The 25,881-nt window shown below is 51.8% G+C and overlaps 7 protein-coding genes across 7 annotated transcripts; 3 read left to right on the top strand and 4 right to left on the bottom strand.

Moving 5' to 3' along the window:
* The first annotated feature begins 3,018 nt into the window (after nt 1–3,018).
* On the top strand, nt 3,019–3,914 carry BDV59DRAFT_110430 (uncharacterized protein). The gene has a single exon (XM_073686599.1). It carries the CDS (start codon nt 3,288–3,290, stop codon nt 3,759–3,761), a length of 474 nt encoding a protein of 157 aa, XP_073551413.1. The 5' UTR covers nt 3,019–3,287; the 3' UTR covers nt 3,762–3,914.
* Nucleotides 3,915–6,267: 2,353 nt separating this feature from the next.
* On the bottom strand, nt 6,268–8,572 carry BDV59DRAFT_110360 (GTP-binding protein RBG1). Its single transcript, XM_073686598.1, has 10 exons — nt 8,346–8,572; nt 8,236–8,256; nt 8,132–8,174; nt 8,002–8,076; nt 7,902–7,938; nt 7,776–7,846; nt 7,382–7,719; nt 6,965–7,321; nt 6,788–6,908; nt 6,268–6,718 (listed from the first exon to the last, which is right to left on the bottom strand). Exons 1-10 carry the CDS (start codon nt 8,364–8,366, stop codon nt 6,699–6,701), a joined length of 1,104 nt encoding a protein of 367 aa, XP_073551412.1. The 5' UTR covers nt 8,367–8,572; the 3' UTR covers nt 6,268–6,698.
* Nucleotides 8,573–8,938: 366 nt separating this feature from the next.
* BDV59DRAFT_191178 (putative cysteine dioxygenase Cdo1) lies at nt 8,939–9,956 on the top strand (the record flags this gene model as incomplete). Its single annotated transcript, XM_073691861.1, has 5 exons — nt 8,939–9,205; nt 9,365–9,436; nt 9,503–9,640; nt 9,689–9,746; nt 9,826–9,956. 5 exons carry the CDS (start codon nt 8,939–8,941, stop codon nt 9,954–9,956), a joined length of 666 nt encoding a protein of 221 aa, XP_073551411.1.
* A 586-nt stretch (nt 9,957–10,542) lies between these two features.
* On the bottom strand, nt 10,543–18,127 carry BDV59DRAFT_191177 (putative capsule-associated protein CAP1; the record flags this gene model as incomplete). Its single annotated transcript, XM_073691860.1, has 7 exons — nt 10,543–10,644; nt 10,694–11,384; nt 11,438–12,033; nt 12,134–12,721; nt 14,017–14,817; nt 14,886–15,355; nt 16,462–18,127. The coding sequence occupies 7 exons, from the start codon at nt 18,125–18,127 to the stop codon at nt 10,543–10,545; spliced, it is 4,914 nt and encodes a 1,637-aa protein (XP_073551410.1).
* Nucleotides 18,128–18,666: 539 nt separating this feature from the next.
* On the bottom strand, nt 18,667–19,824 carry BDV59DRAFT_110347 (ferric reductase-like transmembrane domain-containing protein). Its single transcript, XM_073686597.1, has 2 exons — nt 19,424–19,824; nt 18,667–19,340 (listed from the first exon to the last, which is right to left on the bottom strand). The coding sequence occupies exons 1-2, from the start codon at nt 19,734–19,736 to the stop codon at nt 18,784–18,786; spliced, it is 870 nt and encodes a 289-aa protein (XP_073551409.1). The 5' UTR covers nt 19,737–19,824; the 3' UTR covers nt 18,667–18,783.
* Nucleotides 19,825–19,952: 128 nt separating this feature from the next.
* On the bottom strand, nt 19,953–23,075 carry BDV59DRAFT_171133 (protein phosphatase 2A structural subunit TPD3). Its single transcript, XM_073688532.1, has 10 exons — nt 22,903–23,075; nt 22,470–22,725; nt 22,287–22,392; nt 22,049–22,200; nt 21,503–21,994; nt 21,316–21,430; nt 21,118–21,262; nt 20,963–21,063; nt 20,574–20,911; nt 19,953–20,523 (listed from the first exon to the last, which is right to left on the bottom strand). Exons 2-10 carry the CDS (start codon nt 22,530–22,532, stop codon nt 20,185–20,187), a joined length of 1,851 nt encoding a protein of 616 aa, XP_073551408.1. The 5' UTR covers nt 22,533–22,725; nt 22,903–23,075; the 3' UTR covers nt 19,953–20,184.
* Nucleotides 23,076–23,262: 187 nt separating this feature from the next.
* BDV59DRAFT_171132 (phenylalanine--tRNA ligase subunit beta) lies at nt 23,263–25,833 on the top strand. The gene is made up of 9 exons (XM_073688531.1): nt 23,263–23,516; nt 23,582–23,622; nt 23,675–23,694; nt 23,754–23,830; nt 23,894–24,023; nt 24,083–24,349; nt 24,410–24,651; nt 24,704–25,512; nt 25,576–25,833. Exons 1-9 carry the CDS (start codon nt 23,464–23,466, stop codon nt 25,737–25,739), a joined length of 1,803 nt encoding a protein of 600 aa, XP_073551407.1. The 5' UTR covers nt 23,263–23,463; the 3' UTR covers nt 25,740–25,833.
* Nucleotides 25,834–25,881: the final 48 nt, after the last annotated feature.

Here is a 25,881-nt window from a genome sequence, read left to right as displayed (position 1 = left end):
CCCGTAGATATGACAAAATCTGCAATATTAAAATAAATAGAAAATATAGAAAATATGAGAAATAATAAAAAATGAAAATAATAATAATAATAAAAAGAAGGAAAAAAAAAAAAAAGGACACGAGCGACCACGACGGGAAAACCCAAGGCGCGAACAGAGAGAAAAAAGTGCGATTCTCTCCAGCTATTGGTCAGCGGCGAGAAGTAAAAGAAATAAAATCAATCATCGCCAGAGGAAATGATGGTCACCGTGGCCCTTGATTGGTGGCCGTGTAGATTGGGATGCAGGGATCTCCCCTCGGATCCAAATACCACTAAGCAGTACGCCTTCATACAGAGGTGAATCCGGTCCTTACTGTATCAGACGTAACAGCAGCCCGTTCATCACGACGGGGTAAGTGTACAAGAGGGGCACTCGGTGTCAGACGTCTCAGATCTCGGTTTGAAATTGATCTTTCTGGGTGGACGTCTGCCCATAGCCAGCGCACACATCCCGGGGTTCCTCCAGAGCAGAAACCCAGAAAATATGCAGGTTTCAAGAAGTAGAGGGCGGGATTTGCACATCGGAGGTTTTTCGAAAAGTTACACCGGAAGTTGCCAAAAACCCGTATACTTACATACCTCCGAGGTAGGTAAAGATTGGACCTGGAGGGCCATTTGGGTACCCGATCTGGGTGGAGAAGGAGTCCGAGAAAAAGCAAGAATATAAGGGGGAATTTTTTTTATCGAAAAGAAAAGAAAAGAAATCCCGCCTCTATTTGCGCCCATCTAAGGGTTTCCCTCGCCTTCCTCTGCACGATCAGCTATTCCTGTCCCGTTTGACAGCCCCGTTCGTTTTCCTCTTTGGCCCCCTCCTTCGTAAAGGCCCGCAGAGAGGGCATCGCCGCACTCGAGATACAGGAAGAGAAGATCATCCTTGGGGCGAAAATCATCGGACGGGTAGCTGAGCGTTCTCCTTGAGCAACCCGAGATCATACTGATGGACGGGGAACGGATCGATAGACCGCTGAACCTAAAAGGCCGCATGACATGCTTGTAGATAAAGCAACTATTTCCGACTAGACCGTCCTGCGACAATCCCCATGGGAAGCCCAACGGTTTTTCCTTCACAGAAGCCTGATAGGCGACTTGCAGATCTGGTTTTCTGGTACCGAGCTCGCATCACTCAATGGTTTCTTCGGTTTAAATTATCTTGATCTGCAACCGTTGGCAATGGCCCCTGCAATGCCACGGAGTCATATGAGGCACAGACACCGTGCACGGTTACGGGGTTGAAGAAGGGGAAAGAAAGTGACTGACCCGGGAAGGCGATCGTTCCTTCAAAATCTGAATAGCGAGGTCTAATTGTTTAACCTTCTAACAAATCGAAGACCGAGCTGCGAGGGTCGCCCCAGATTGGTACGATTCTCCACCATTGACCTGTCTTGCCTGCAAGACTAGCAAAAGGGAAAACATGGCGCATAGTGGGAGGGTTCTATCAGTGGTGGGGGATAATGAATAATAATAATCATGGTAGAATAAAATAATAAGACTGGAACAAATCCCAAAACGAACCTCACCTCTAGAGTTCACGAAGAATGAGAGTTCTCCGCCACTCGCATCCACGAAAGCCCCATTGGCATACTCCGTAGGGAGTAGTACTTTGTCACGAGGGGGAACGTCAGGAAATAACATCGACGAATGAAGACGGGCAAAATGATTTCAATTTCTGTTTCGTTACATGGGCTGGGCTTGGATCGTCCTATCACGACCGATAGAGACGGTTCGGGAATGGCCAGGAGGAGTTGGAGTTTTTTAGCACGAAAGGTTGAGACTAGTCACAGGTCGACACCATGAGGTTGAGAGGAGCTAGGACCCCATGGCCCACAGGGCCCGCTGCGGTCCACTCCGGCCCGGCAGTCTAAGCAATGCAAATCCTGGGCTAGACTCTGGATGTGAAAAGAGGAAGCGAGGGGAAGGAGGCCAGGGATGTGAGATAGTTGACAGCAGCAGTCAAGAAATACGGAGCAGTGAGGATACTTCCCCACTTTGGATCTAGTTCTAGCTTTCTAGTATACCGTCTCTACCTGAACCATGGATACCTAGGTAGAGAGCATTTCTCCGAACTGGGGCCACCCACGGTCAGAGGGAAACGCCGTTTAGCTTTCCGCTGGAAACCCACGACTGACTCGGTCCAGAAGTTCAAACTCCAGGTCGAGCTCGGCAATGAGTAAACTTAGTTTTTGCGTTGTTCTTTTGAGTATTACTCTGTACAACCTGACCGCCCGGGGGCTTGCACAGTGCGGCCATATGCACTGCGGACTAGTTGGAAACGCCTGATTGCAGACCTCTAGTGTTCGACATGTGTAACCCGAAATACTCGGTAGGGACAGCATTCGAGATGGCGACGTGCATCTACAGCCTTACCGTCAGAAGGGGGGCACAGGCGATGGACAAGACTCCTACTCAAAAGAGCTACAAAGTATGACAAATTTGCTGGGCAAAGGATGAAAGGTACGGGTCGGGGAGACGGGAAAAAACGTGATCAACGCTGCTCCAATTGTCAATCCGCCCCGCTTGTTCGGATGACCATGAGGCCAGTGGTGTCAGGATACCGTGTTCGTGGATGGGTGGTCGAGAAGAATTGTTCCTTTTGTTACAATTCTCTTAGGAGTTTCTCGCCCTGGAACATCTTGTGCCATTGTTTTTGCCGACCCTTCTGGCTGGGTCAAGTTCTTCACTTCCCATCCCCAACCATTCTGAGACAATGAACAATGGGCAGAAATGGGCCGCATCAACACTCCCACCCTAGAATTTTGACACAAAGAGATGAGAAACTCAGAGCGTTGCACAACTAGTGAACGGATGGCAGGGGTGAAGGAAGCCAGTAAATCGACGTCGAAATTATTGCCCTGCGCTACCAAATCACCGCCCAACGTAGTTTTCCGATTGATCTGTCCGTTTCCCTATCTCGTACGGAGTAGTTGAATGGAGAGGAGCTGCAAGACAATCCCTACTCTATCGAGAACTAAATTAGTCAATGGGGACTGGCGACGCCATGCGATGGCGTGAATGTGAGGGAAAGATGGCTTCTGATTAGAATTTTTTCCTATCGAGGATTTGTTGGGCCTCAATTGGTCCAGGTGGGCAACAAGGGAATTCAAGATGGAGAAAAGACAGGCGACTCTTTGGTGGATCAGTGCCTCCAACTAACGTCAGGAGGATATTAAATGGCCGGGGTAATCCGACGTCACTGCCGCTCGCCCCCAGTAAGCCTAAGCGATGGTGTTATGATAATCTTTCCAGCTTATGACGCCAACTATGGACGATATCTGTCAGGTACGGACCGCAGTGCAGGTGCCGGGTGTCCTCTGTGCAGCTCCCAGGGTGTACGCCGACTGCAGGAATTGGATTTCAGCTGAATGCACCCCAATGGGGGCTGAACTGAGAAGATTGGATATATCATGTCGCGCACGTTCGGAACATGTCCGAATTATGTCAGTATTGATGCAGTCATCAGATGAAATCCATGACATCAGTCAAGAATCCGCTGCTAGAGACCGTCAATCACGGACTCTGGAACAGGAATCCACTTTTGCAGGAGGTCGTTCGTCGAGAGATCTGAGCCTAGGGTGGTGGAGGTGGCGACAAGATGAGATCCCCAAGACCACACGGGTGCTTCGGGGTGCCTTGAACACCGCAAGGGCCAGTTCAGACCTTCGAGTGATTTTTTTTCTTCCCCTCCAACCAAATCCCGAGAGAGTGAGCTTTCTTTGTCTTTGATTGTTACAGTACATTGGCCGAGCAAAGCCACGGCTGCTCCGTGGCTGCGTGGACGGGATGGGCAACCCCGGAGGCAAGGAGACGACCACAAGACATCAGTAAGCATCTAGAAGGCAATCAAAGGAGAAATAGACTATTGGTGCGAAACAGGGTGCGGGCGTAACGGTAGCCGGCAAATCCCCATTTCGAGTATGGTGAGAGGCGGGGGCCGCTTCTTGTGGTAGGTCGATATCTGATTGTCATCTGATGAAGAGGAGATTTGCAAGTGTCTCCATGTGTATCATGAGGTCGGAGCTTGTCACATCATGGAAGGGACTCTCCTTTGCTCGGCTGTTGGCGGAGATTTGGCCCTCCCACCGAGGCTGTGCAGCACATCAGCTTCGAAGGCAGCCGTTCACCAGCCACCTATCAGGGAAGATTTTCCTCCTCCTACTTGCTTAGTTGCATTATTGCTGATGGGGCCGTTGCTTGGAGAGGATATTGCATGGCATCTCCCGTCAAGTTCTTGTTGATCATCATGCATCTTCGCTTGTCTTGTTCATTGTCAACCCGTCTCGTCCCACTGGACGAAAGCGAGGCCATGTCCATCCCCACAATCGGCATGACACCTACGTAACTAACCAGGGTCAACTACATAGTCAACCTTAGTCATGATTACAGATGCAATAGCACGCCGTTTGTGCAACATAGAACTGGAGGAAGAATTTACTCCCTTGACCTCATGAAAGGACGTTGCTGCAGCGAAACCGGACGCCTGTCGAACGTGTATGCCGTACGCGAGGCCGTATACAGATGAAATGCAAGCTAAAAACAGCGGGCCACCGAGCTTCGCTTGAAGTGAGATAACAAGAGAATACGATGGCTCCAGCCCTGAGTGCCGCGCAGACCGCTTCTTATTATCAACATGGCTAGTGACAGTCCATGATGATTATGCACAGGGTATACATTCCTTGTCCCATTTCTTTTTCCTCTCCTTCGTCTTCCGAGGAAAATCAATCATCTGCATTATCTCAACCTAAGTCCTTCAAAATTCCATTCATTGGTTGGTAGTAGGAAACTGATTTTTGACATTCTGCCGCTATCCTGTCATTATTTTTTTCCCGCCTCCCACTCTGCACAAACAACATGGGGGCTAAGTACACCTCGCTGTGCTGGTGACCTTCCTATCCTGGCAAGACGTGAACTCGACAATGGCTACGACTAACAAGTTGCAACCTTAGGTATCTTTCCGGGGATTGGTATCGCTGCCTTAGGTAGCAATGAGGCAACACCATGGTAGATGCCTGAGGGAAACGAACGATGGAGGGCGAGATACGCACTCCGTATCTAAACTGTCGTGCTCCGAGTAGCAGGAATCTGCAAAAGGACCCGATTGTCCAGATATGAAACCCAAAGGAAGAAAAAGTTTCCCCGTAAATTCACCGTATATTCATCGAGTAGTCGAATCAGAAAAATCGAGAGCGAACCGCCATTTCCAACAGATCCACCCCTCCTCAACAACCCCCCTGTCAGTTATCCTACCTTACCTGTCGGGCTTCCTTTACCGACAACCCCTGGACCCTGTCTGCACCTGCAGACCGCAGATTAGTTGCAGACAAGGTCGAAAGAAGAGCAGAATCCTGCATCCGGGCTGTATACCCTATACAGACACCCGCCGTGAGGAAGAGAATCAACAGATTTGACCCTCCGGATTCGGGAGATGGCAGGCAGGGCCTTGGATACCATAGATGGCCCCGCCTATTCTCTTGATCTGACCTTGATGCTAACTTTCCCCCGACATATGTACAGGGTCCATGCTGACCAGGGACACAAGTAGTCGTCCGGTCCAGAATGCATCTTGCGAGCCCTGCTGCCTTCCGACTAGGTGGAGAGCTCGATCTCTCGACAAACGAACGCCTCAGGGCACTGGCCCCTTCCGACCCGTCCGGCTTCCTGTGAACCAGCGACAACAACCTTTCGGCTCGAACATCACCTACATGGGATCCGCCGTCGTATACGGGAGGGACTTTCCCTTCCGCCCGTCAGCATGTATGTTTAGGGCTCAGCTAGTGCCTAATTATAGTCGACCCGGCTAGGATAGGAGGCACGAACATGGCTTGGACTAGTGACAACCGTGCGCTTTTGCCCTTTCTGGCCAATCCCAACTGTCGCAAACCTCTCTTCCATTCCTCCTTGGCCTTATGGGGGACTATCGAATTTCTGCCGTTCCCAGGCAATCGATAGTCGCTTGGATGATGATCGGCGGCCTATGGTGTCAATTTAATAACGACTGGCTGAATATTGGATGGGCGTAACGCCCTACCAAGATGATGATAGACGGGATCATCATCAACGGTAACGTGTCTATTGCCTACTAAAAATTTTAAGTAATCTGCGCCGTTGATCTAGAACTTCACGGGTCCATGGGGGAATGCATAATCATGAACATAGAAGAGTCTTCGCTGGAAATGAATCCCCAAAAGGATCACAATAAGTATCAAAACAGAATGTGGCAGTACTGACGAAACGTCGTACTCGGAAGCCCTCCCCAAAACTCTAGCACAGAGCCCCAAATTCAACTTTTGTGTTTTTTTGTACCACTTCAGAAAAGAAACTGTCCTGCTCAATCCCCCTTCACCTAAAAGACAAGATCGCAAAGGGTCAGGTCCATGGGCCTGACCAGAGCAATCATGCTATCTCACTTGCGGTTCAGTCATCTATCCCTAACACGAGAGGGACTGCGCAAATTTGGACGGTCGCCCGTGCGCGAAGATCCTCTCTCCCCCAATCAAACCTCTAAAGGCGTCTCGCGGAGAACTGTCACAAGGGCCGGGCCTCTTGCACGGTCTCTTAGCGAACCACCCCCTAATACAACCCATTCATCTTCTCGAGTGTGCCATTCGTCACGGCGTTCTCCGCACTTACGCGGTCTTGAGGATCAGGATGCGTTTGGATCCTTTACCGCTTAACAATCGTCACTATTATCACACGGTTAGCTTTTGGATTGCCGGCGATCGCCCAAGGGAACCAGAAATGGGTCTACGAACCGATATCTTCATCAGCCAGCTCGTGCGTGAGACCGACTCGCTGCGGTTGATGCTTCACCGAACGGCCGTAGACAATGGCCTGCTTGAACTGGTCTTTAATCGTTCTATGAATGGCGTTACACTGAAGACACGTTAGGATGATATGTCGCAGACATGGCTTTTGGGGAGGTTCCGTACGAAATCTTCCACCGTGCTCTGGTGGGCCCGGAGCACAACAGGGGCGGTATAATCTGGTGCCTTGCCCTTGGGCTTGGTGTAGATACGTTTGAGGTTGAGCTTTTCCCACATCATCTCTAGTAATTCATCGATGTTCCAGCCATGCTCAGAGCTGATGGGGCAAGCGTTAGGTATCCGGTAGAGCAGATCAAGTTCCTCGATAGTGATGGAGTCGATCTTGTTCAGAGCATAGACGACGGGAATGTAAGCGCGACTCTTAGCCTCGAGGACGTCGATAATGTCATCGACCGTAGCGTCACACCGAATGGAGATATCCGCAGAAGAGATCTTGTATTCGCTCATGACAGCTTTGATTTCCTGTTACGGTGCAAGTTAGCCATCAACCCCCACGAACCTCGTGCGGACGGAGGGACATACGTCGTGACTAATATGCGTCAGGGGAACGGTGCTCGTGATGGCAATACCACCCTTGTCCTTCTTCTTGAAGACGATGTTTGGCGGTTGCTTGTTGACTCTGATACCAAATCCTTCCAGTTCGTTCTCAATGACCTTCTTGTCGACCAGGGGCTTGTTCACGTCAAGCACAATGAAGATAAGATGGCAGGTCTTTGCCACCGCAATGACCTGTCGACCACGACCCTTACCATCTTTGGCACCCTGGATAATACCGGGAAGATCGAGAATCTGAATTTTCGCACCGTTGTACATCACCTGTCCAGGCACAGTCGTCAAAGTCGTGAATTCATAAGCGGCAGCTGTCCGAGAGAGCCGTCAGCGTCTTGATGTCCAACCCGAACCGTGGAGGACGAACCTTCCGAGTGTTGACCGGTTAATCTGCTCATGAGAGTACTCTTTCCGACGGAAGGGAAACCGATGAAACCACTGCGCGAGGTCAGAACCAAACAACCTGTGGCAAACTGGGAGGTATATAACTTACACACTGGCAACACCAGTACGGGCGACATCGAAACCGGCTATCAACCAACGGGTTAATCTTCAATACGCCTCCCAGCACGACAACTCAGGCTGATACTTACCACCACCTCCGCCGCCGCCCCCGGACGGAGTCAACAGCTCTCGCTTGAGCTTTGCAAGCTTAGCCTTCAACTGACCTGCCCAAACCGTCAGTCATCCGCGCTTTATATTCCAGATTATCCCCGCGCATACCCAAGTGGAAACTTGTGTTTTTGTTTTTTTGAGTCCGAGCCATCTGGATCAATCGTCAGTCGGATCGTCGTGGCGGACACAATCGAACTAAATTCCGCACGAACCTCGTCCTCGATTTGCTTGATCTACCAGATCAAATACTGTTAGCGAACCTATGTCTGCAACACGCCCAAGTCTTACAGGCAAACCAGAGGGCACAAGCGAGTATACTCACCTTCTCAACTGTGGTCGACATTTTGGCGCAAGGATACGAGATTTACCCCTCGTAATAGGCAAAAATCTAACGCAATGCAATGGAATCTAATATGTTCTGGAGATGGACCGGGTGGACTGGTAAGAAAGGCAGGCGCAAGAATCGTATAGAGCGGTCGTCGTGGTGCCTTTGCGGAGTTGAACAATCTTTGACAATGTGCCGCCACTTTCATTCGCCGGTCCTTCGGGCGGAGAGACACAGATCACATGGTGGGGAGGTTCGTTCGTGCCTCGGTGCCTCAGGCACCGAGTGCCGATTATCGGTGGCGATAGCAGCCAATAACGCCGTTTCGCTGTACCTCGCCTTCACTCGGATGTTCTCTGTTCATTGAATATCCTTTGTTCTCCAGTATATATATAAATCGCCATCAGCGTTGGAATTGTGCACACTCTTCATACCCTTTCCCTTCCCGTTGCTACCGGACAGATTACTTCTTCGGATACATCGGTTCCTTCCTGATATTGATCTCCGGTATCCAACTACAAAAGCTCAAACTTCCTACAAGGGAGCATTACGTGAATACCGGAGATCTATACGTCTATCAGTAGCTGAAAATGCCTTATCTTGAGTCTGGCAGTGTGGCAGCTTCGTCCAACTCGGCTCCGCCAAGCAATGCCTTTGAAGAACTGGCCAAGGATCTCAGCGCAGCTTTAGGTCCGAGCTCGGGGTTGGACTCCGATGATGTTGACCCCCTGGAGATCCAGCGTTTGATGGAGCGCTACACCTCCAAAGCCGATGAATGGCTTCAGTATGCTTTGGGAGATCACCAGAAAGCCTACACCCGCAACCTCATCGACGAGGGTAATGGGAAGAGCAACTTGGTAAGTTGTACCCTTCACCTAATAATAGTTTTTCTTTTTTTCAGCTAGGGTAGCTGCTGTCTTTGGGATCGTGCATATGCATTTATCAGACGTTCCAAGCGTGCCCGGATAGGCGATGGCCATTATGTCCGCATTTGCTGATACTTGTTGTCACTACAGCTCATCCTAGTCTGGTCTCCAGGGCGAGGAAGTGCCATTCACGACCATGCCAACGCTCATTGTATCATGAAGGTATAACAAGATTCTTTACAATGGAGGCTGGCTTCAAAGTTGACCAAATCCTAATTCTCTACATAGATCCTAAAGGGTTCCCTTCGAGAAACCCTCTACGACTGGCCCGATCAAGACAAAGTCAAACATGGACAGGCATCCCCTCCTCGGATCACAAAAGAGACGACGTATGGCGAGAACCAGGTGACATACATGTCAGACAAGGTTTGTAGCATCAATGTTTTTGTCAGGGTATGATCTGACGAGCAGCAGCTGGGCCTCCACAAAATCTCCAATCCCGATCACAATAACTTTGCTGTATCATTGCACCGTACGTTTCTCTACTCGGGCCAGTTTTGGCTTGGAGCGTCTGATGGCCGTTCCCCGCGTATGCTAATCCTTCTCTCCAGTCTACACGCCCCCCAATGCGGCAACACATGGGTTTTCTGTCTTCGACGGAAAGACAGGCAAGGCACAACACATCAAACAGAGCCACTTCTATTCGATAAGGGGGAAGCGACTCCCGGCTCTTGGGCCATGAGGGCTCCTCCTGTACACAGTCCAGGAAAGACCCATTTGACTTTACTTTCTCGGCTTCAACCGACCACCCTTTCCTGCCATTATTAATTTCATTGCATGTGTATTTCTAATCCATCGCATGTCTATTCTTTGGTGCGTTTCTGCCCTTGGCGTTTCAATGCATTCTTACTCACCTGGAGTTCGTTGCATAGTTTCATTGAGTATCAAGTTTAATAGAGATAAATACAAACCTTTTATTGGAGGCCTCTCATCTCCGGCTTCTCGAAGTTTCATCATCTTCCGTACCCATCTTTTGGCTGATGCAAACTGCCTCGCGAGCCTTGGATAAGAACTGCACTTGCTAACCTAGTTCTGGTTTGTGTCAAGGAAGGCTGCAATAACTATCAATGCACATATTCACTGACTGAGAAGTATCTGATAGGAATGACTATATGAAAGGAATAAAAAGTGCCCGTCATATTCTCTCGCATAGTTTGCTGCCTTGTCAGAGCAATATATACAGAATAACAGAATACGAGGAGCATTAAGATAAGCACGACACCATATCCCGCCGTGAAAGATCACTGCAGCCCATATACAAGTGACGACTATCCAGGTGAAGTGTGTCTCGCCCGCCCACGAAGCAAGTCCAGACCCTGCAGGACTTCAGATTGCCGCCGACGTAAGTCCTCGAGGCGCACCGATGGATTCTGTCAATGTCCAGTATAAGTATGTCGCTCGTAGCAGATGCAAAAACACATCAACCGTGAAACCCACCCAGTCCTCCTGGTTTGGAACTCCTTGTGCGGCTGGGAACTGCTCCGTAGCCATCTCACTGTCCTCACGGGAAGAAGCCGACGGCGGCGGCCGCCGGATGGGCGCTGGCGTCACGGGAAGGCTGGGCCGCTCCTCTTCACTGGGGAAATCGGTCAGCCGGATAGCGGTGGGACCTGGGGCCGGGCTGGCGGATGGTCCGGGGGCTCCTGATAAGACTTGGACTTTGGCCTTGCGCGGCTGCTGGATGGACTGGATGTACTCCTGGATTTCGGGGACCTCGTCCCACGCGTTGGACCTGGAATATGTCTCCCATGAGTAGGATGAGGGCGGTTGGGGCTCCTCGGACGACCATGATGTCACGGATCTGGCCGATTGCGCTGATTCCGCTACCTGGGTGGTGGATCCTATAGAAGGCTTCGTGCTTGGGGCTGAAACAGAGCTGTGCTCGTCGTCCAGGAAAACACGGGTCGGCTTTGGCGCGTGGCTTTCCCAGGGGAATATTTGCGTTAGTTTGGTCGGTTCGGGCTTGGTCTTGGGGACCTCGTAGTACATGTTTTTGGGTGCTTCCGGATAAGATGGCGGGGGCTGGAAGAGCTGACTGTCGTCAGACATTTGATATGTCCGTTTCTCCAAGGCAATTCCTTCCGGTTTGGTATTCCGTGGAGGAGGTTCCCTGATTAAAGTGAGTATGAGAGATCGCCTGGTCATGGAAACTAAGGTACCAACCGCGACGCATCCCATTCGGATTTGGGGGCTTCAAATCCTTGAGGTTCTGGTTCTGGTTCTTCGGTGGTTGGTCGATGTAGCTCACTGGGGAGTACGGGCTCAGCTGGTTGTTGATAGGTTTGAGGTTCACCTGGATGTGTAGATTCCGTATAAACCACTTGTGTCCTTTCTACCTCTGTGTGTTCTTGCGTTGGAGTAGGCGCTGTTGTCGTACCAGTATGTTTGGTTACGTATGTTGACACGTGCTCCTCTCCATGGACATATTGCGGTACAACGCTCAGCACTGGAGCCGCATGTTCAGGCTTGTTTTGTTCGCCTAGGGCTGGGCGTGGAGCTATATCGGAGCATGTTTGACTGCCATGTGATGTGCTTTCGCTAAGAGGCTGTTGAGGAGGAATATGCTGTACATCGTGCTCGTTACCATCGAAGAATACTTGCGGCGTCGAAGAGAGTCCCGACGGCACCGGCTGTAGTATACTGTGTTGCGAATCTGGAACGTCTTGACCAGCGGATCCTTCTACATGCTGCACCTGCGGAACGTGCCAGCTGATGTGCGGTTGAGGGGTCTTCAGAGTTGAATCTCTTCCGTATTCTTGCTGTGTTGGCGCGTCGGGTCTCAAAACTGTCCCACTAGCCGGAGTCTAAAGGTGTCAGTTGTACACCCCCCGGAACGTCAAAAGGCTAGGAAAGGCTCACAGCTACTACGGGGCGATAGTGTCGGTCGTAGATGGCCCACCATCGGCCCAAAAGCTGGTTATATGGCGCTTCTTGAGGGGAAACCTGTCGGGGCATATTCCAGGGCTTCTGGGCACCGATGAAATGTACCATGTTGATCGTACTCTGGAAATGTCTGTAGGCGGGGATGTACTGGTAGTTTGCACTCGGGGTGCAGTTATACGTAAAGCTTAGTCGATGCCAGTTCCGAAAGTGCATATTCAACAGGCCTTGGTCCGCGCCGTCGAAGCTGATACCCCTCTCGGCAAGCACCTTAAGGGCGAAATAGTCCTGCATATTGGGTCGCAGAACCATTACACCACTGTTGAAGCAGTCGGGCCATCCCACGTCGGGGGCGGCGGCAAAGTCGACTTCTAGGGACAGGAGTTCATCGGGAGCGCGCACGGCAACCACATCGCAATCAATGTACACTATACGTTTGTATTGCGTTTGTCGCCAGAGCTCGATCTTAGTGAACGTGGCTATCAGATCGGGGCGATCCATGAGCCAGAGGTTTGCCGGGGCGTTGTTGATGGTTGGATGGACGGGTATGAGTTCATCGTAGACGGTCTGGACGGGAGTTGTTGCGGGTTAAATGAGCGACCTCGGAGATGATTATCTTAGGGACGCTGGATACGAGCGGTCATACCTGAAGCTCATTGATCGTGGCCGGCTGAAGGGTGTCGGGTGTGTAGAGGACGACCAGCCTGGCCTCTGTCCCACTGTCCCGCAAGGAATGGGCAAGGACGACGGCACCTGGGAAGGGGTTGAACGATCAGACGGATGGCATTGACAGCCATTGAGGGGCCAATGAGTTACCCGGCAAATAATTATCGCTCAACAGGAGCTGCGAGATGATTAGCTTTGCGGATGAAGTGACCCTGGGGCGGAGAAGACATACCGTGCAATATACTGCACTCCCATCGGCGGCGGACATGACGTCGGAGACGCGTCCGCTTCAGTCCTGGGACGCAGACCGCAGAATGCCACGGCTGGAGGACGAAATGGGGGAAGGGAAAAAAAAAAAAAGCCAGCAGGGAAAGCCGAAGAAGACAAAGGAAAGACGAAAGACAGCTCCCGGATCTGGTGGCCGAAATATCGAACGGGGTAGAGATTAATTACAGTTCTCCCTCCCCCCTCTTGCAACAACGGGTGACGTTAACCCCGCTCACCAGCATAAGCCTGCAGGGGACCTGTACGAGGTGGATATTATTAGCGGCCCATGCGATGTGTTTTCCAGGTGCATCTGGTCAGACGTTACTCGCGTCCGGGGAGGAATCAGAGGTTCTCCATTGCGACCGTTGGGGGGGTGATCTTGTAGAGGAGTTGAAGTCGATAGGAAGCTTCGCTCCCCCTTTCGAACCAAATAAAGCTAAACCCCCAGGTAAGCTAATTCCGCCTACACCGGAAACAGTCAGCGCAACACAAGACAGGGAGGGGTAAACGATTGGAAGGGAAGATACTAAATAAAAAGATGCGAGAGTCTACAGGTCGAGACCTTTTGTAAATCCGCCTGTTATTCACGCTAATTACAGTACACGCATACCACCATATCCGGAATCTTAACGATGCCGCCAGGATAGATAAGACAGCCCCTGAATTACTCAGAATAGCTCCCGCAGTCGGTCCCAGGTTGGTTTAAAATGCACCGGGACTACGGCGTACGATGCCAGAATCGCAATTTGTCTGCTCATGGGATTGACGGGCGTTGGGAGTACCCCAGACAGGCCCAGGCCGGGGATATACATGGCGCTTCCCTTAAGCACAACATGCACATCTTGCATCGCTCCAAGATAACCATAACATCGAAAAGAGCTTCATGACATAGAGACTTAGAGTGATCTCAAGTCCTCTCACTTGCGAACCTTCAGCACAGCTTCCGGATAGCATTGCTGGAGAACCGCTCCAATATCCTTCTCCTCCCCCTTAATCGCCCATTCGACAGCCTTCTCCAATGCCAGAGCACTTTCCCTCTCCAACGGAGTGAAGTGCCCAGACCGGGGGAGCTCGATGACCTGGCTATCGGCCACAAGGTAGTCTGAAATTCCATCCAGACATAGCTGCGGGTCCAAAGCGAGATCCTTCTTGCCCCAGATAACGGTAGCCGGGGCCTTCAGGGCTCCTTTCGGTCCATCGTCGAAGATCCCAGCTCCACTACTAGCTCTGTGCAGCCCCTTCCCGCTCGAAATGCTGTGGAGGTCCGTGATGGTCTGGACGGACTTGTTCCAGCGAGCCAGCGCCAGTCCTTCCCGGTAGTACTTGGCCATGTGCGCAAAGTTCCCGTAAGCTCGCTCCTTCGCCATTGCGACGGGGTATTCGTCGCCTTCGGCCGTCTGTGTCCGACACTCGTCAATAGACGGGCCGATCGAACTCGCCATGCACTCCGCAGCTTCTCGATCTGTGAGCGGAGTCTTGCCGTAGGATGCTTTGTGGACAATCTTCAGGAAGAAAAAGTTTCCACCGGAGCCGAGATATCGCACACACGCAAGGGGCAGCTGCATGGCGAAGATGTACCCAGAGAGGCTGATCTGCCGGGCAACCGGCTTCATAGATCTTAGCGCCTTGAGGATCGTGGAGCGAGACTGGATCGGCGTGCGCAGAGAGGTCCTTAGCATCTTGAATGCCGAGGATGCTAGCCGCTCTATGTTGGAGAAATAATGCCGAATCTGCACACCGAGTTAGCCGACATCCACCTTAGGAAGACCAAACCGTTCCACGCCGAGATTACACATACAAAAGGCCCGTTGGTCAGGATGAACCGGTCAGCCAGCTCGGGAGCCTCGGCCGCAAGACGCGTGGAAAGCACGCATCCCCAGTCATGTCCCACGATGATTGTCCTCCGCTGACGGGGGTTGGAATTCCCATCGACTCCATATTTAGCCCTGAGAGTGATGATGAGTTCGGTCAAGCTCTCCAGCACATCGGTGGCCGTGTACTTGTCGAGGCTATCGGTACCACCATAGCCAGGCGTATCAATAGCGACAATAGTAGCGTTTTCCTGGAGGTTTTTTGAGCTGACAATATTGCGCCAGACCGCCCAACTATCAGGGAACCCATGGATGAAGATGACCAGTGGTCTGTTGGGATCGGCGGCGGGCGTAGTCTCGTTGCAAACATAGTGGAACTTGAATCCGTTGCGCAAGGTGAGGATCTGGTGAGAAAGGCCGGCGTATTGTTTTGAGAGATCCCAGAAGCGATTGCGCGCTGGGACATGTTTCCAAGTCAGTATAACAATCTGTTGCCAGATACCAATGGCAAAATCATTTCTGTAGATAGCATACTGACCTAGCTGTAACTCTAAGCTTTCCTTCTCGGTGGGTCGTTTGAAGAAATAACCACCCTGGATGCCAATCAATATGTAAAGCCCAAGGGAAAATAAACCATAGCCGAAGAGCACCATGGCCTTTATGCCGTCCAGCAGTCGGACTGCCATGATGAAGGGTGTTTATCGAGCAGGAACTGGAGGTCTCTATGTCCAAATAAAGGAGATGGGGGAGTCAGCTGTCAGTAACCTGTGCGACAGAGACTTCTGGAAAGTGAGACAACAAGCAATCAAAGTATAGCAGTCAATCACGCTCAAACAAGACAACGTTCGGCCTCTTAGTTGCTTGCATTCCACAGGCAGCGGGGAGCTTGAGGAAGAAGCGTAAATGATCTCCGCCGCCACCAAAGACGCTCCATCTAAGCGTTCGCATCTGCCATTGGCTGGATCTAACCATTACCTCATCCCGGTGGATCTGGTGCATGTGACGGGTGGGTATATTGCGGCCTGACAATGCAGGCATCTATCATCTACTCTTCTGCGTATCTCCCTTCGGACGGCTTATTCGTCTAACTATCCATTCAAAACAACAGGTTAGGTAGGTATACGTTACAGTCAAATAAACGGGAAAAGAAAAAAAAAAAAAGCAAAACGCCAGCTCCTCGTAAATGCAATCAGGCACTCAACCAAACAGTACTCCACTGGTTCTTGACTCCTGGGTATTGATACAGTGCATAATAAGGTGAAAAATCGTGAATACATCGCGGAAATCGACACAACCATAACAAGTCTGATTGTGTCAAGGCGAAGGAAAGGAAGAAAGACGCAGCTAGAAAACGATTCACATTGTGAATCCTAGGTTTGCTCGGTTGTCGTCCACCAGGCGTCCGTACCTATCACACTGTCAGCAAGTCGTACGGAGACATCCATCCAAAAATCACTCACTCTAGCAGTAATCGGAAAAGCCATACTTCCATATCTTCCTTTCGTAAAGCCTTTTTGGCCCACTCTTGGCCCTGTTGGGCTAGTCGGGGAGCTGCTGCTCTGCCTTCTTCTTCTGAAATGAAATACCGCATGGTTTCCAGGTGCTCGTCGCCCGTCAGGCTCAGGGGGATGTAATGGAGCCATGGCTTGAGCCACTCGTCGTGCCATTCACGGAAGAGAGCGACTTTGAATATGAGACTGTTGCTCTTCAAGAAAGCATAAAACCGACCGCTGAAGGCATTCCCGTCGATATCCACTAGGTATTTATATGCCCAACCATCCTGCTGATCCACCGGAGGCCCAACCTCAAAGTATTCTCTCTGGGCAGCACAATCCTCCGCGTCGCATTGGCCGATGAAGGTAAACTGGACATCGAACATGTCCTGATACGAATGACGGTTCACCTCCCTCGACTCCCACAGACCCTGACCATTCTTCTCGAGGATCCTGGCCGTGTCCAACGCATTGACGCTGCCCACGAATCGCTGTCGATGCTGTCGTCGCCAGCCTCCTGCGCGCGAAAACCCACCCGTTGTCGAGCCTCTCCAGTACATCTTGTCCTTTTTCTCTTCCCATTTGTAATCGAGGTCTGCGGTATAGGGCACCTTATCGGCCCAATACCAGGGACTGGGATAGAGGATGTCCTGGAAACTGGAGATCTTGCTCTGCGAGAAGACCGGGAACAGGTCGCGTACCACATCGAAGGCATTGGCACGGTCGAAAAAGCCATATTTGTACCGAAGGGAAGGCGTGTTGCAGATATCCGAGAACGCCGTCGCATTGGAGATAAACCCCAGCTCGCCGTATGTATAGCTGCTGATAGCGTCGGTGGCATTTTCATCCAGCGATCGGGCAGGCGTATCTACGGAACAGGAGGCCCGCGAACTGGTCCACGTGGGTTGATGCGCAAACCGATTGAAGCGCGTCACGCGAACTTCGTCGATACGGTCGCCCTTGTTGAGGTCGGCCGGTTTGGGCGACCAGGCGTTGACCGGAGACGGGTTCTGGAAAGCCTGCGGGATAGCGTGGTCCTTGGCCATCGCGACTAGCCGCTGCAGGTCCTCGCTGGGCACGATCACCCGAGGTTCGTCGTGCGCGTTGAACACCAGATCCATGTCGGGGAGGTACTTGACAAAGTCCTTCAGCATCCCCGAGGTCGCCTGGCGCTGCCATTTTTGCCCGTCACTGCCTCCTTCGACCAAGGTCACCTTTCCACCGCGAATCAGGACTCCGAGCATGGAATTGTCGAAGCCCAGGGCTTCGTGGGCTCGTTCGCGGATCTTTCTGGGCTCCAGAGCCCAGAACGGCAGGAGGGAATGGTAAATTGTGTCATATTCATCGATCAACTGGACGCCCCGGGACTTTGCAAACTGAAACCATTTGTCGAAGTGCGGTGGGGGGTTCATGCCGTAGCGACGGCGGTATTCGTTGACGGCGTCAGCCAGGTTCCGTGACTGGCGCGCGCGAAGCTGGTCGAATTCGTTGCCGGCATTCTGCACCAGGCTCGAGATTGGATGGACTAGGTCGTCCACAGGGGGTGGGCTGCCAGCGTCGTCGGCCGGTTGTTCGGTGGGCGGCTGCGACGGCGGGGATGGCTCGGGATCATGCGGCGTAGGCAGGAGAGAACTGGCCAGAGAGCCATTGGAGGGGCTAGAGCGTCGAAGATAAAATAGAGAGAAACAGGCGAGAGCCGCCGTTACCAACAGGGCCAGTAGGCGTAGGGGTCGCATGCTGCCATGAAGCAAGTGTTGCTATGCATGCGAGTGAGACAGCAACAGCATTGAACCAACCGGCGTTGTAAACAAGACAAAAACAACAACACCCGACGAGGTGAAGGTAAAGGCACTGGATCCTGTCAAGATATCATCAAGAAACAGAATGTATAGAAGAACGAAAGAAGCCGGTCGACAGTCGACGTTCCAACCCCAAATCGGCGACGATCAAAACAGCAGGTCGCCGGGTCGAGAATGAAACGTAGGCGGATGCCCCACGGGCGCCAAGAGATCTGCCGCGATGCGAATAGAAAGACCATCCTGATCTCATCGCTGCAAACATGCGCACACGTACCGAGTACCTCCTGGTGTTCCACTTCCATCCTTCACAATTGGCCGTATTACGGTGCGGAGAGGGCGATCTTCATTCTTAAACCCTGATTTTTGACTTTGGCGCTCTGCGGAATGGGCCGCATCATCACCATCCGCCGCATGCGGTTACCGTCCGATTCCTCTTCCGAAACAGACATACCTTTGATAACTCCCTGCTGACATCATTGTCAACTGTTTATTTACATAGGGCTGCCCATAACCTGTTATCACTCGCACCCTCTATGAACGTCCATTGGCTCAACGGTACCTGGTGAATCCATATCTACAATATAAGGCGAATTTCATCGTGCCATGATCCAGCAACACCCCACATTCACAATAAACGCCCCGAGCGCCTGAAGGACAAAGCCCTGCGCTTGTGCCACGTGGTAGTACGCCGACAAGGCAAAAACTCCTACCAGAAGGAGATGGGTGATGTAGAACGCTTGCCGCTTCGCACGCTGCGAGCCCGTCGACCAACCCCGTAGCCACCGCGGATTTCCCACGGGCCGGACAAACAGCAAAACAGAGACAGCCACCATAATCGCAAAGAGACCACACTGGACATCGTCATCCTGGAGGCGTTTCGCAAGGAGCGAACTGAACTCTGGATGGCTCGACTGGGCGAAGAACGATACGTACAATACAGCATGTCCAACCAGTAACGGCGAGAGAACCAGTCGACCAAACAGGCGATGATAGGCTGTAAGCGTCGGTTGGGAAATCCCTGTCAAAACAGACACGACAGATGAAGCTGCGGGTTTGGAAGCGCTGAGGTAGAGAGCCGGAGACATTAGGACTTGAACGGGTACCTGAGACAGACCGACGTGACCCAAGGCTTTTGTCAGATGTAAATAATCTAAAGGAAGCAGTTTAGCGTTTGTGCACGCATAACCCCGTGGCTTGTTTGTTTGCATGATGCTCTCCAGAAGATCCACTTACCATCTCCTGTTTTCCACATAGAAAGGGCGACAAGCCAAGTTAACCATATCAGAGCGACAGCATATTGCCTGCGCGTCTCGGTCCAACGTGCAACCGGGGGTGAATTCCACCAGGATTTTTGCTTGTCCCGAGGCCGGGTCTTTTCAATAGGCACAACCGCTCTATTGTAGCTCTCATACAGCCGCAGAAGCGATATTACAATAACAGCAGAGACTTGGGCGTAAAACCCGCGGAGGTCCAAAAGTTCCCTTCGCTGCTGTTTTTCTGCCGGCGAGGCCAACAGCACAAAATGCCAAGGCCAGTCGAAAGCCATTGAGAATAGATAAAACCCAGATAATAGACAGAAAGAATAGAGACGCAGAGAAGGCGATAATCAAAGGAGGAAAGACCGCATTGGATCTATAACAGGTACGTGGCTACTGACTAAATCCATCCATCTGAATGGTCGTCAATCAATCACATGATCCCCAACCAACGGATTTTCGGATGTACCTAGCCAATACTACAGGAGACCTTCGAAGAAAGTGCTCGGAGGGTGAATATCGTTATTTGTTTTCCGTTGGGCTATGGATAATGGCCAGAAGAACTCTACATTTAAAACGCCATGGAGCATCTCATCCCAATCGGACGCTCGGACTATTTCTAATATCGGCAAAATCGACGAATCCCCACGAGGCAGCGTGAAGTGCGACACCTAATTACCACTCTCTTCACTGTCGATGGAAACGGGTTCTTACACAAACAACATCTGCCCGGTGCGCCTAGGGAGACGTCTGCATCACCTCCTCGTGGCCGCCCGCAGCGGTCGTGGCGAAGTACCGAACATCGACGTCCTCGTCTTCTTGCAGCTTCTCCAGGCTGGGGATGATCCTCTGCTGAATAAGTTCCTGACCCTTTGGTGACGGTGTAGCAGTTTTGCCGGACTTCTCCAGGTCTGCCAGAGTGCCCTCCGCCGGTAGCCGTCGGAGAGTGTCAATCAAGACGGCGTAGGATTTGGCGACGTTAAACCGAATGTTGGGAATATCGTCAGTCGCAAGTCTGTCCAGGATGGGAAGGATGGAGGTATCAATGATCTCCAGGGAGACGACTGGGGCAAGAGTCTGGAATCTGTCAGATAGAGCAAATACCACGCAACGAGTCGGAGACATACCGAGACAGCGAAGCATGTCGTCATTCTGTAGAGGTAGTTCGGGTGTTGGCCCATGGCCATGACCTTGGGGATGATAGAGCCCTTGGCCCAATCCACGCCAAATACTTCCGTGAGCTTTCTCAGATTCTGGATGGCAGCCTCCCGGATGGAGAAGACGGTGTCGCCCAGCCATCCCATACACAAATCGCTAAGCTGCTCGTCAAAGAACTTGACGCCTAGCTGACTTGCGAGAAGAGGAATGTATTCTATGATAGCAAGGCGCACTCGCCATTGCTTGTCTTCGGCCAACTGCACGATAGCTGGGAGGAGAGACTGAGAAAGGAGATCGATGCCGATGACTTGGAACGATTAGCACAAGCATCATGACCGCAAGTCTGTTTTAAACGTACCCTTGTTGACCAACTCCAGCTTGGAGATTATGTGAAGTCGCACGTCCGGGAACTCATCTTTGAGCATTTGAAGGAACATGGGAAGGAGATGGGCAATAGTCCTGCGCCCATGGTTAGAATCTATGGGCGATTGGATAGATGACCACGGTACTTACTCTTCTTTTCCAAGTATGGGAGCGAGGCCACTAATCTGAGTACCCAGAGCAGCACGCACATGCTGAGAGGGATCAGAAACCAAATCCTCAACGCTGGTCATAATCTCGTTCAGTAGGGTTTCACGGTCAATCAAGCTGCAGAAACCTATTTTCGAGGACTTAGTAACTGGTCGGACTCACTAGGAGAGATATACATACCAGGAATTTGGCCGGCGATTGCAGTGCGGACTTCAGCCTCGGTGTCCTTCAGGAGCTTTACGAACGAGGGCACCATATCCCGAGTCACGACTTCCTCATGTACAGCTTTCGCGATCTGCAACCGGCATCAGAACCATAGATATGACAGTAATGAGGCAATCAGAAAGGAAGAGGGGGAGATGAATACCTTTTCATATCGGTCGGCGACCATGTATCTGACCCTCCAACTCTTGTCCTCGAACAAATTCCGTAGAGACGTCAGCAGAACGCCATGGCTGGGCTGTTGTTCCTTGGGAATCTCCTCGGCGATCGAAATCAGAATATCCACTGTAAGCAAACGCACGCTGTCCTGGTCGTCACTGGCCAGGTATTGGAACAGGGGTATCATCTCATCAATGACGACTTGCGTGTTCATTTCCTTCACAAACTTCGCGAGGTTATTGGCAGACTGTCTCCGCACCATCGGAGTGTCGTCGTGCACCAAGCCTGCAAAGTACTGTCGGAGAGTTGGCTGGAGGGGCGTAGGCGCTTTCTTGTAAGGCACGCAGTAAAGACCGGTAGCGGAGACTTTCGAGGTGAACCAATCGGCTTTGGACAGACGCTGGACCATCGGGACAAAGTAATCTTCGATCTGCTTTTCGGACAGCTGTTCGCCGATTTTGTTGAGGGATTCGACGGCCTACGATGGGTTCATGAGCAAGGAGTTCTCGAGCAACGGTGGCTTCATTCATACCTTCTCTCTAACAACGGGTTCCTCAATGGCGGCCAAGTTCTCCAGGGGAGAAAGAAGGACATGGCCATATTCCGGACCACCAACGTATTCTAGGAAGTTGCCCAGTTCTTCACTTAATGCGGTCAAGACCTCATCTTCATCCTCGACAGAATCTGCGAAGGAAAGGCGGTTAGAAAAACGCCCTTCTGAAAGATACTGCAGGTGTTTCCTTGTTATCATTTTGTTGGGACGGACTAACCATCGAGGAAAGGAATCAGTTCCTCCCGGGTCCGCTCGGCACCGAGGGCCAATGCAATGGTGGAAATGCGGTGGATGGCGTTAAGACGAATGAGGACATCATCATGCTACAAAGAGAGAGGTCAGGAGGGTCGACAAGAAAACGGGTGTCTAGGATGCGGTGGTGCCGGGGCGTGTTCGGTACCTTCAGCTCATCAATAAGGACGGCGATGGGGTACAGTTCGTCGTTTTCACCCTGGCCCTCCATCGCGAAAGGTTTTGTTTGTGTTGGAAGTATGATCGGGAGAAGAGATGAGTAGACAGGGAATTAAGAGCTGATCGGTCGACGTCCTCGCTCAGGCTAGAATCCGACAGCTCACGCGAACACAGGGAATATTTTGGGGCGGGGAGACGATCTAAAAACGAGGGGCTATCATAGAAGGTATGACACGGACGAGCACCTGATCGAGGAGGGAATTAGCCTGAGGAGAACGGAAGCGCCGTGGTGGAACTAGAAGGGATAGCAAAGAGTAGAGAGGTGGTGGTTTGCGTTGAGGTCCCGGAGCGAGGTTTCGTGGGGTTTGGGCCGCCGCAGGACCAGTGAGAGCAACCCCCAGGAGTCAGCGATAGCAGCATACCTCGAGAACAATTGAAATTTGAAGAACCACACGGAGAATGGTTTGGGGAGTGGTCCACGGTATAATGAGAATCCGATCGAGAGGAGAGAAGATGGAAGAGGGAGAAGAGAAGGGGGGAAGATAGACTGACAAGGGGAATTGAATGGGTGACGGACTCAAAGCGAAGGTTGATGGCGGTGGTGGTGGTGGTGGTGGTGGTCGGTGCACCAAGCTGTGGCGGTGATGGGAGAAAGACGTAAGTTCGCCCGCTGGAAAAATCTCTGGATGGCCCAAAGCGGGTTAGGCTCTGTGGCGGTGCGCATCCCTCCGGCGTGGCTGCCCACCGCCTTTGTCTGCCCGCCGAGGGGAAAATGTTCTTGCAAATTATATGACTCCTCCGGTCTAAACGGTCTCTCCGCCTCGCCCTTCTCGCTGTTCCCACCACCAGATTCCGGTCTCTTGAAGGCTCCGTGAGACGTGCAAATTAGTCAATCCCTGGGTATCGTGGGAGGACTATCGAACGACCCTTTTCTCCGGTTTCTTTTGTGCGGTTGAAGCGCCAACACTACACATTCCCCCACCATGCCCACCATCTCCGTCGACAAGGCGGCGCTTTTCCAGGCGCTCGGACGGGAGTATGTCCAATTCTTCCCATACTAAATCTTGCACGGGAATCAGTGACTGATCGTTTCCATTGTAGATATACCACCGAGGAGTTCGATGAGCTGTGCTTCGAATTTGGTATGTCACACAGTATGCTGTCTGCGGGGCTTCCGCTAACTACTGGGATCAGGTATCGAGCTCGACGAAGACGTATTCCTCCCATTTCCTCCACCCCGCCTTATTCGCCTATACTAATTGCCAACTCCAAGACCACAAATTCGGACAGACCTATCGTCGATGGGGTGCAGGAACCTCCTCAACTCAAGATCGAAATCCCCGCCAACCGGTGCGGCCCCTCCCCTTCCAGCTGAACCCTCTGCCGAATATACGTATACTGAGTACTTGTCAGGTATGACATGTTGTGCTTCGAGGGCATTGCCCTCATGTTGAACATCTTTTTGGGCCGGAGACCCCTCCCCAACTACCGACTGGTCGAGCCCGCAAGTGGACAACTGGAGAAGATTATTGTTAAGGAGGATGTGAGTAGAGCGTGGCGGAATCCTTTCACAAACGGTATCAATCTAATGGCGACGCACAGACTATGAAAGTCCGACCTCTTGTCTCCGGTGCCATCCTGCGCAACGTGAAATTCGACCAGGCTCGCTACGAGTCGTTCATCGCCTTGCAAGACAAGCTTCACCAGAACCTTGCTAGACAGCGTACACTTGTTTCCATCGGTACCCATGACCTCGACACGATACAAGGGCCCTTCACCTATGAAGCATTGCCTCCAAAAGATATCAAGTTTACCCCGCTGAATCAAACCAAAGAAATGAACGGAGAGGAATTGATGAACTTCTACGACGTACGTCGAAGGCCTGGCAGTCCGCCAACTCCCCGGGACACATATTAACCCAAATCACAGAAAGACAAGCATCTCGGCAAGTACCTTCATATTATCCGGGACTCGCCCGTCTACCCTGTCATCTACGATGCCAACCGGACTGTCTGCTCTCTCCCGCCTATCATCAACGGAAACCACTCCAAGATTACCTTGGACACTAAGAACGTTTTCATCGAAATCACGGCTCTGGACAAGACCAAGGTGGAGATTGTCAACCGGATGATCGTCGCGATGTTCTCCGAATACTGCTCGGAGCCCTTCACGTAAGAGCGGTTCCCCTTCCTAAGGCAAACCCCGGCCACTAAAACTGGACAGAATCGAGCCCATTCAGGTGGTTTCGGATCACAACAACGAAACCCGGGTCGTCCCCGATATGTCGCCGCGCACCACTCAAGCCGAAATCTCTTACCTCAACCAATGCTGTGGCTTGGACCTCTCTGCCAGTCAGATCTGCGATCTGCTGAAGAAGATGGCCTACAACGCCAAGCCCTCTGCATCCTCCCCCGATCTCATCGATGTGGAGGTCCCTCCGACCCGCGCCGATGTGCTTCACCAAGCCGATATCATGGAGGACGTCGCCATTGCCTACGGCTTCAACAACCTTCCGCGGTCTTTCCCCAGCAAATCCGGCACTATCGCCCAGCCCCTCCCTATCAACAAGCTTTCGGACATTGTCCGCATGGAGGCCGCCATGGCCGGTTGGTCAGAGGTGCTGCCTCTGATCCTTTGCTCTAACGACGAGAACTTCGGTTGGCTCAACCGCAAGGACGACGGTAACACCGCTGTGAAGTTGTCCAACCCCAAGACCCTGGAATTCCAGGTCGTCCGCACGAGTCTCCTTCCCGGACTTCTGAAGACCATCCGGGAGAACAAGCACCACACGGTGCCCATGAAGGTTTTCGAGGTCAGCGACGTTGCTTTCAAGGACCTGTCTCTGGAGCGCAAGAGTCGGAACGAGAGACACTTCGCTGCCGCTTGGTACGGTAAGACCAGCGGATTCGAAGTCGTTCACGGTCTTTTGGACCGTATCATGTCTATGCTCAAGAGCGCATTCATCACCGGCGAGGAGGGCCTGGAGAATCCCGCCATCGGTGACTCGCACTACTGGATCGAGGAGCTGGACGGTAGGTCTATCCCCATGCGTGCTTTGAAAGAGAGTTGGATTTTCTGACCGATCGAAAATACAGAGGCTACCTATTTCCCGGGCCACGCCGCCTCTGTTCACCTCCGCGTCGGAGGAAAGGACCACGTCATCGGTGCATTTGGTATCCTGCACCCTACGGTCCTGGAGAACTACGAACTGAAGTACCCCGTCAGCACGCTAGAGATCAACATCGAGGCATTCCTGTGAGTGGCGTGTAGATCATAGAATTCTGTGAGAACTATACAATTCTACAAATGTTTAGATAGCAAATGTCATGAACAATAAGATTACAAGAACAGGGGGCGCAAACCATCACAAACCACTCTATAGAAAGCAGTAGGCAGGTAGC

This window comes from Aspergillus ambiguus (genome assembly GCF_047715705.1).
Source record: "Aspergillus ambiguus strain CBS 117.58 unplaced genomic scaffold BDV59scaffold_4, whole genome shotgun sequence".
In the NCBI taxonomy this organism is placed as follows: Eukaryota; Fungi; Ascomycota; class Eurotiomycetes; order Eurotiales; family Aspergillaceae; genus Aspergillus; species Aspergillus ambiguus.
This window is presented reverse-complemented; position numbering and strand designations above follow the sequence as displayed.

Coding starts and splice junctions, on each gene's coding strand:
- BDV59DRAFT_110430 (XM_073686599.1), top strand. CDS start 3,288: ATGACGCCAACTATGGACGATATCTGTCAGGTACGGACCGCAGTGCAG.
- BDV59DRAFT_110347 (XM_073686597.1), bottom strand. CDS start 19,736: ATGGCTTTCGACTGGCCTTGGCATTTTGTGCTGTTGGCCTCGCCGGCA. Junction 19,341..19,423: donor TATGTGGAAAACAGGAGATG/GTAAGTGGATCT, acceptor TGCTTCCTTTAG/ATTATTTACATCTGACAAAA.
- BDV59DRAFT_171132 (XM_073688531.1), top strand. CDS start 23,464: ATGCCCACCATCTCCGTCGACAAGGCGGCGCTTTTCCAGGCGCTCGGA. Junction 23,623..23,674: donor TGAGCTGTGCTTCGAATTTG/GTATGTCACACA, acceptor TACTGGGATCAG/GTATCGAGCTCGACGAAGAC. Junction 24,024..24,082: donor AGATTATTGTTAAGGAGGAT/GTGAGTAGAGCG, acceptor GGCGACGCACAG/ACTATGAAAGTCCGACCTCT.
- BDV59DRAFT_110360 (XM_073686598.1), bottom strand. CDS start 8,366: ATGTCGACCACAGTTGAGAAG. Junction 7,847..7,901: donor CGTACTGGTGTTGCCAGTGT/GTAAGTTATATA, acceptor GACCTCGCGCAG/TGGTTTCATCGGTTTCCCTT. Junction 7,720..7,775: donor AACCGGTCAACACTCGGAAG/GTTCGTCCTCCA, acceptor TCTCTCGGACAG/CTGCCGCTTATGAATTCACG.
- BDV59DRAFT_171133 (XM_073688532.1), bottom strand. CDS start 22,532: ATGGAGGGCCAGGGTGAAAACGACGAACTGTACCCCATCGCCGTCCTT. Junction 21,995..22,048: donor AACCCGTTGTTAGAGAGAAG/GTATGAATGAAG, acceptor AACCCATCGTAG/GCCGTCGAATCCCTCAACAA. Junction 21,064..21,117: donor CCCATACTTGGAAAAGAAGA/GTAAGTACCGTG, acceptor CCATGGGCGCAG/GACTATTGCCCATCTCCTTC.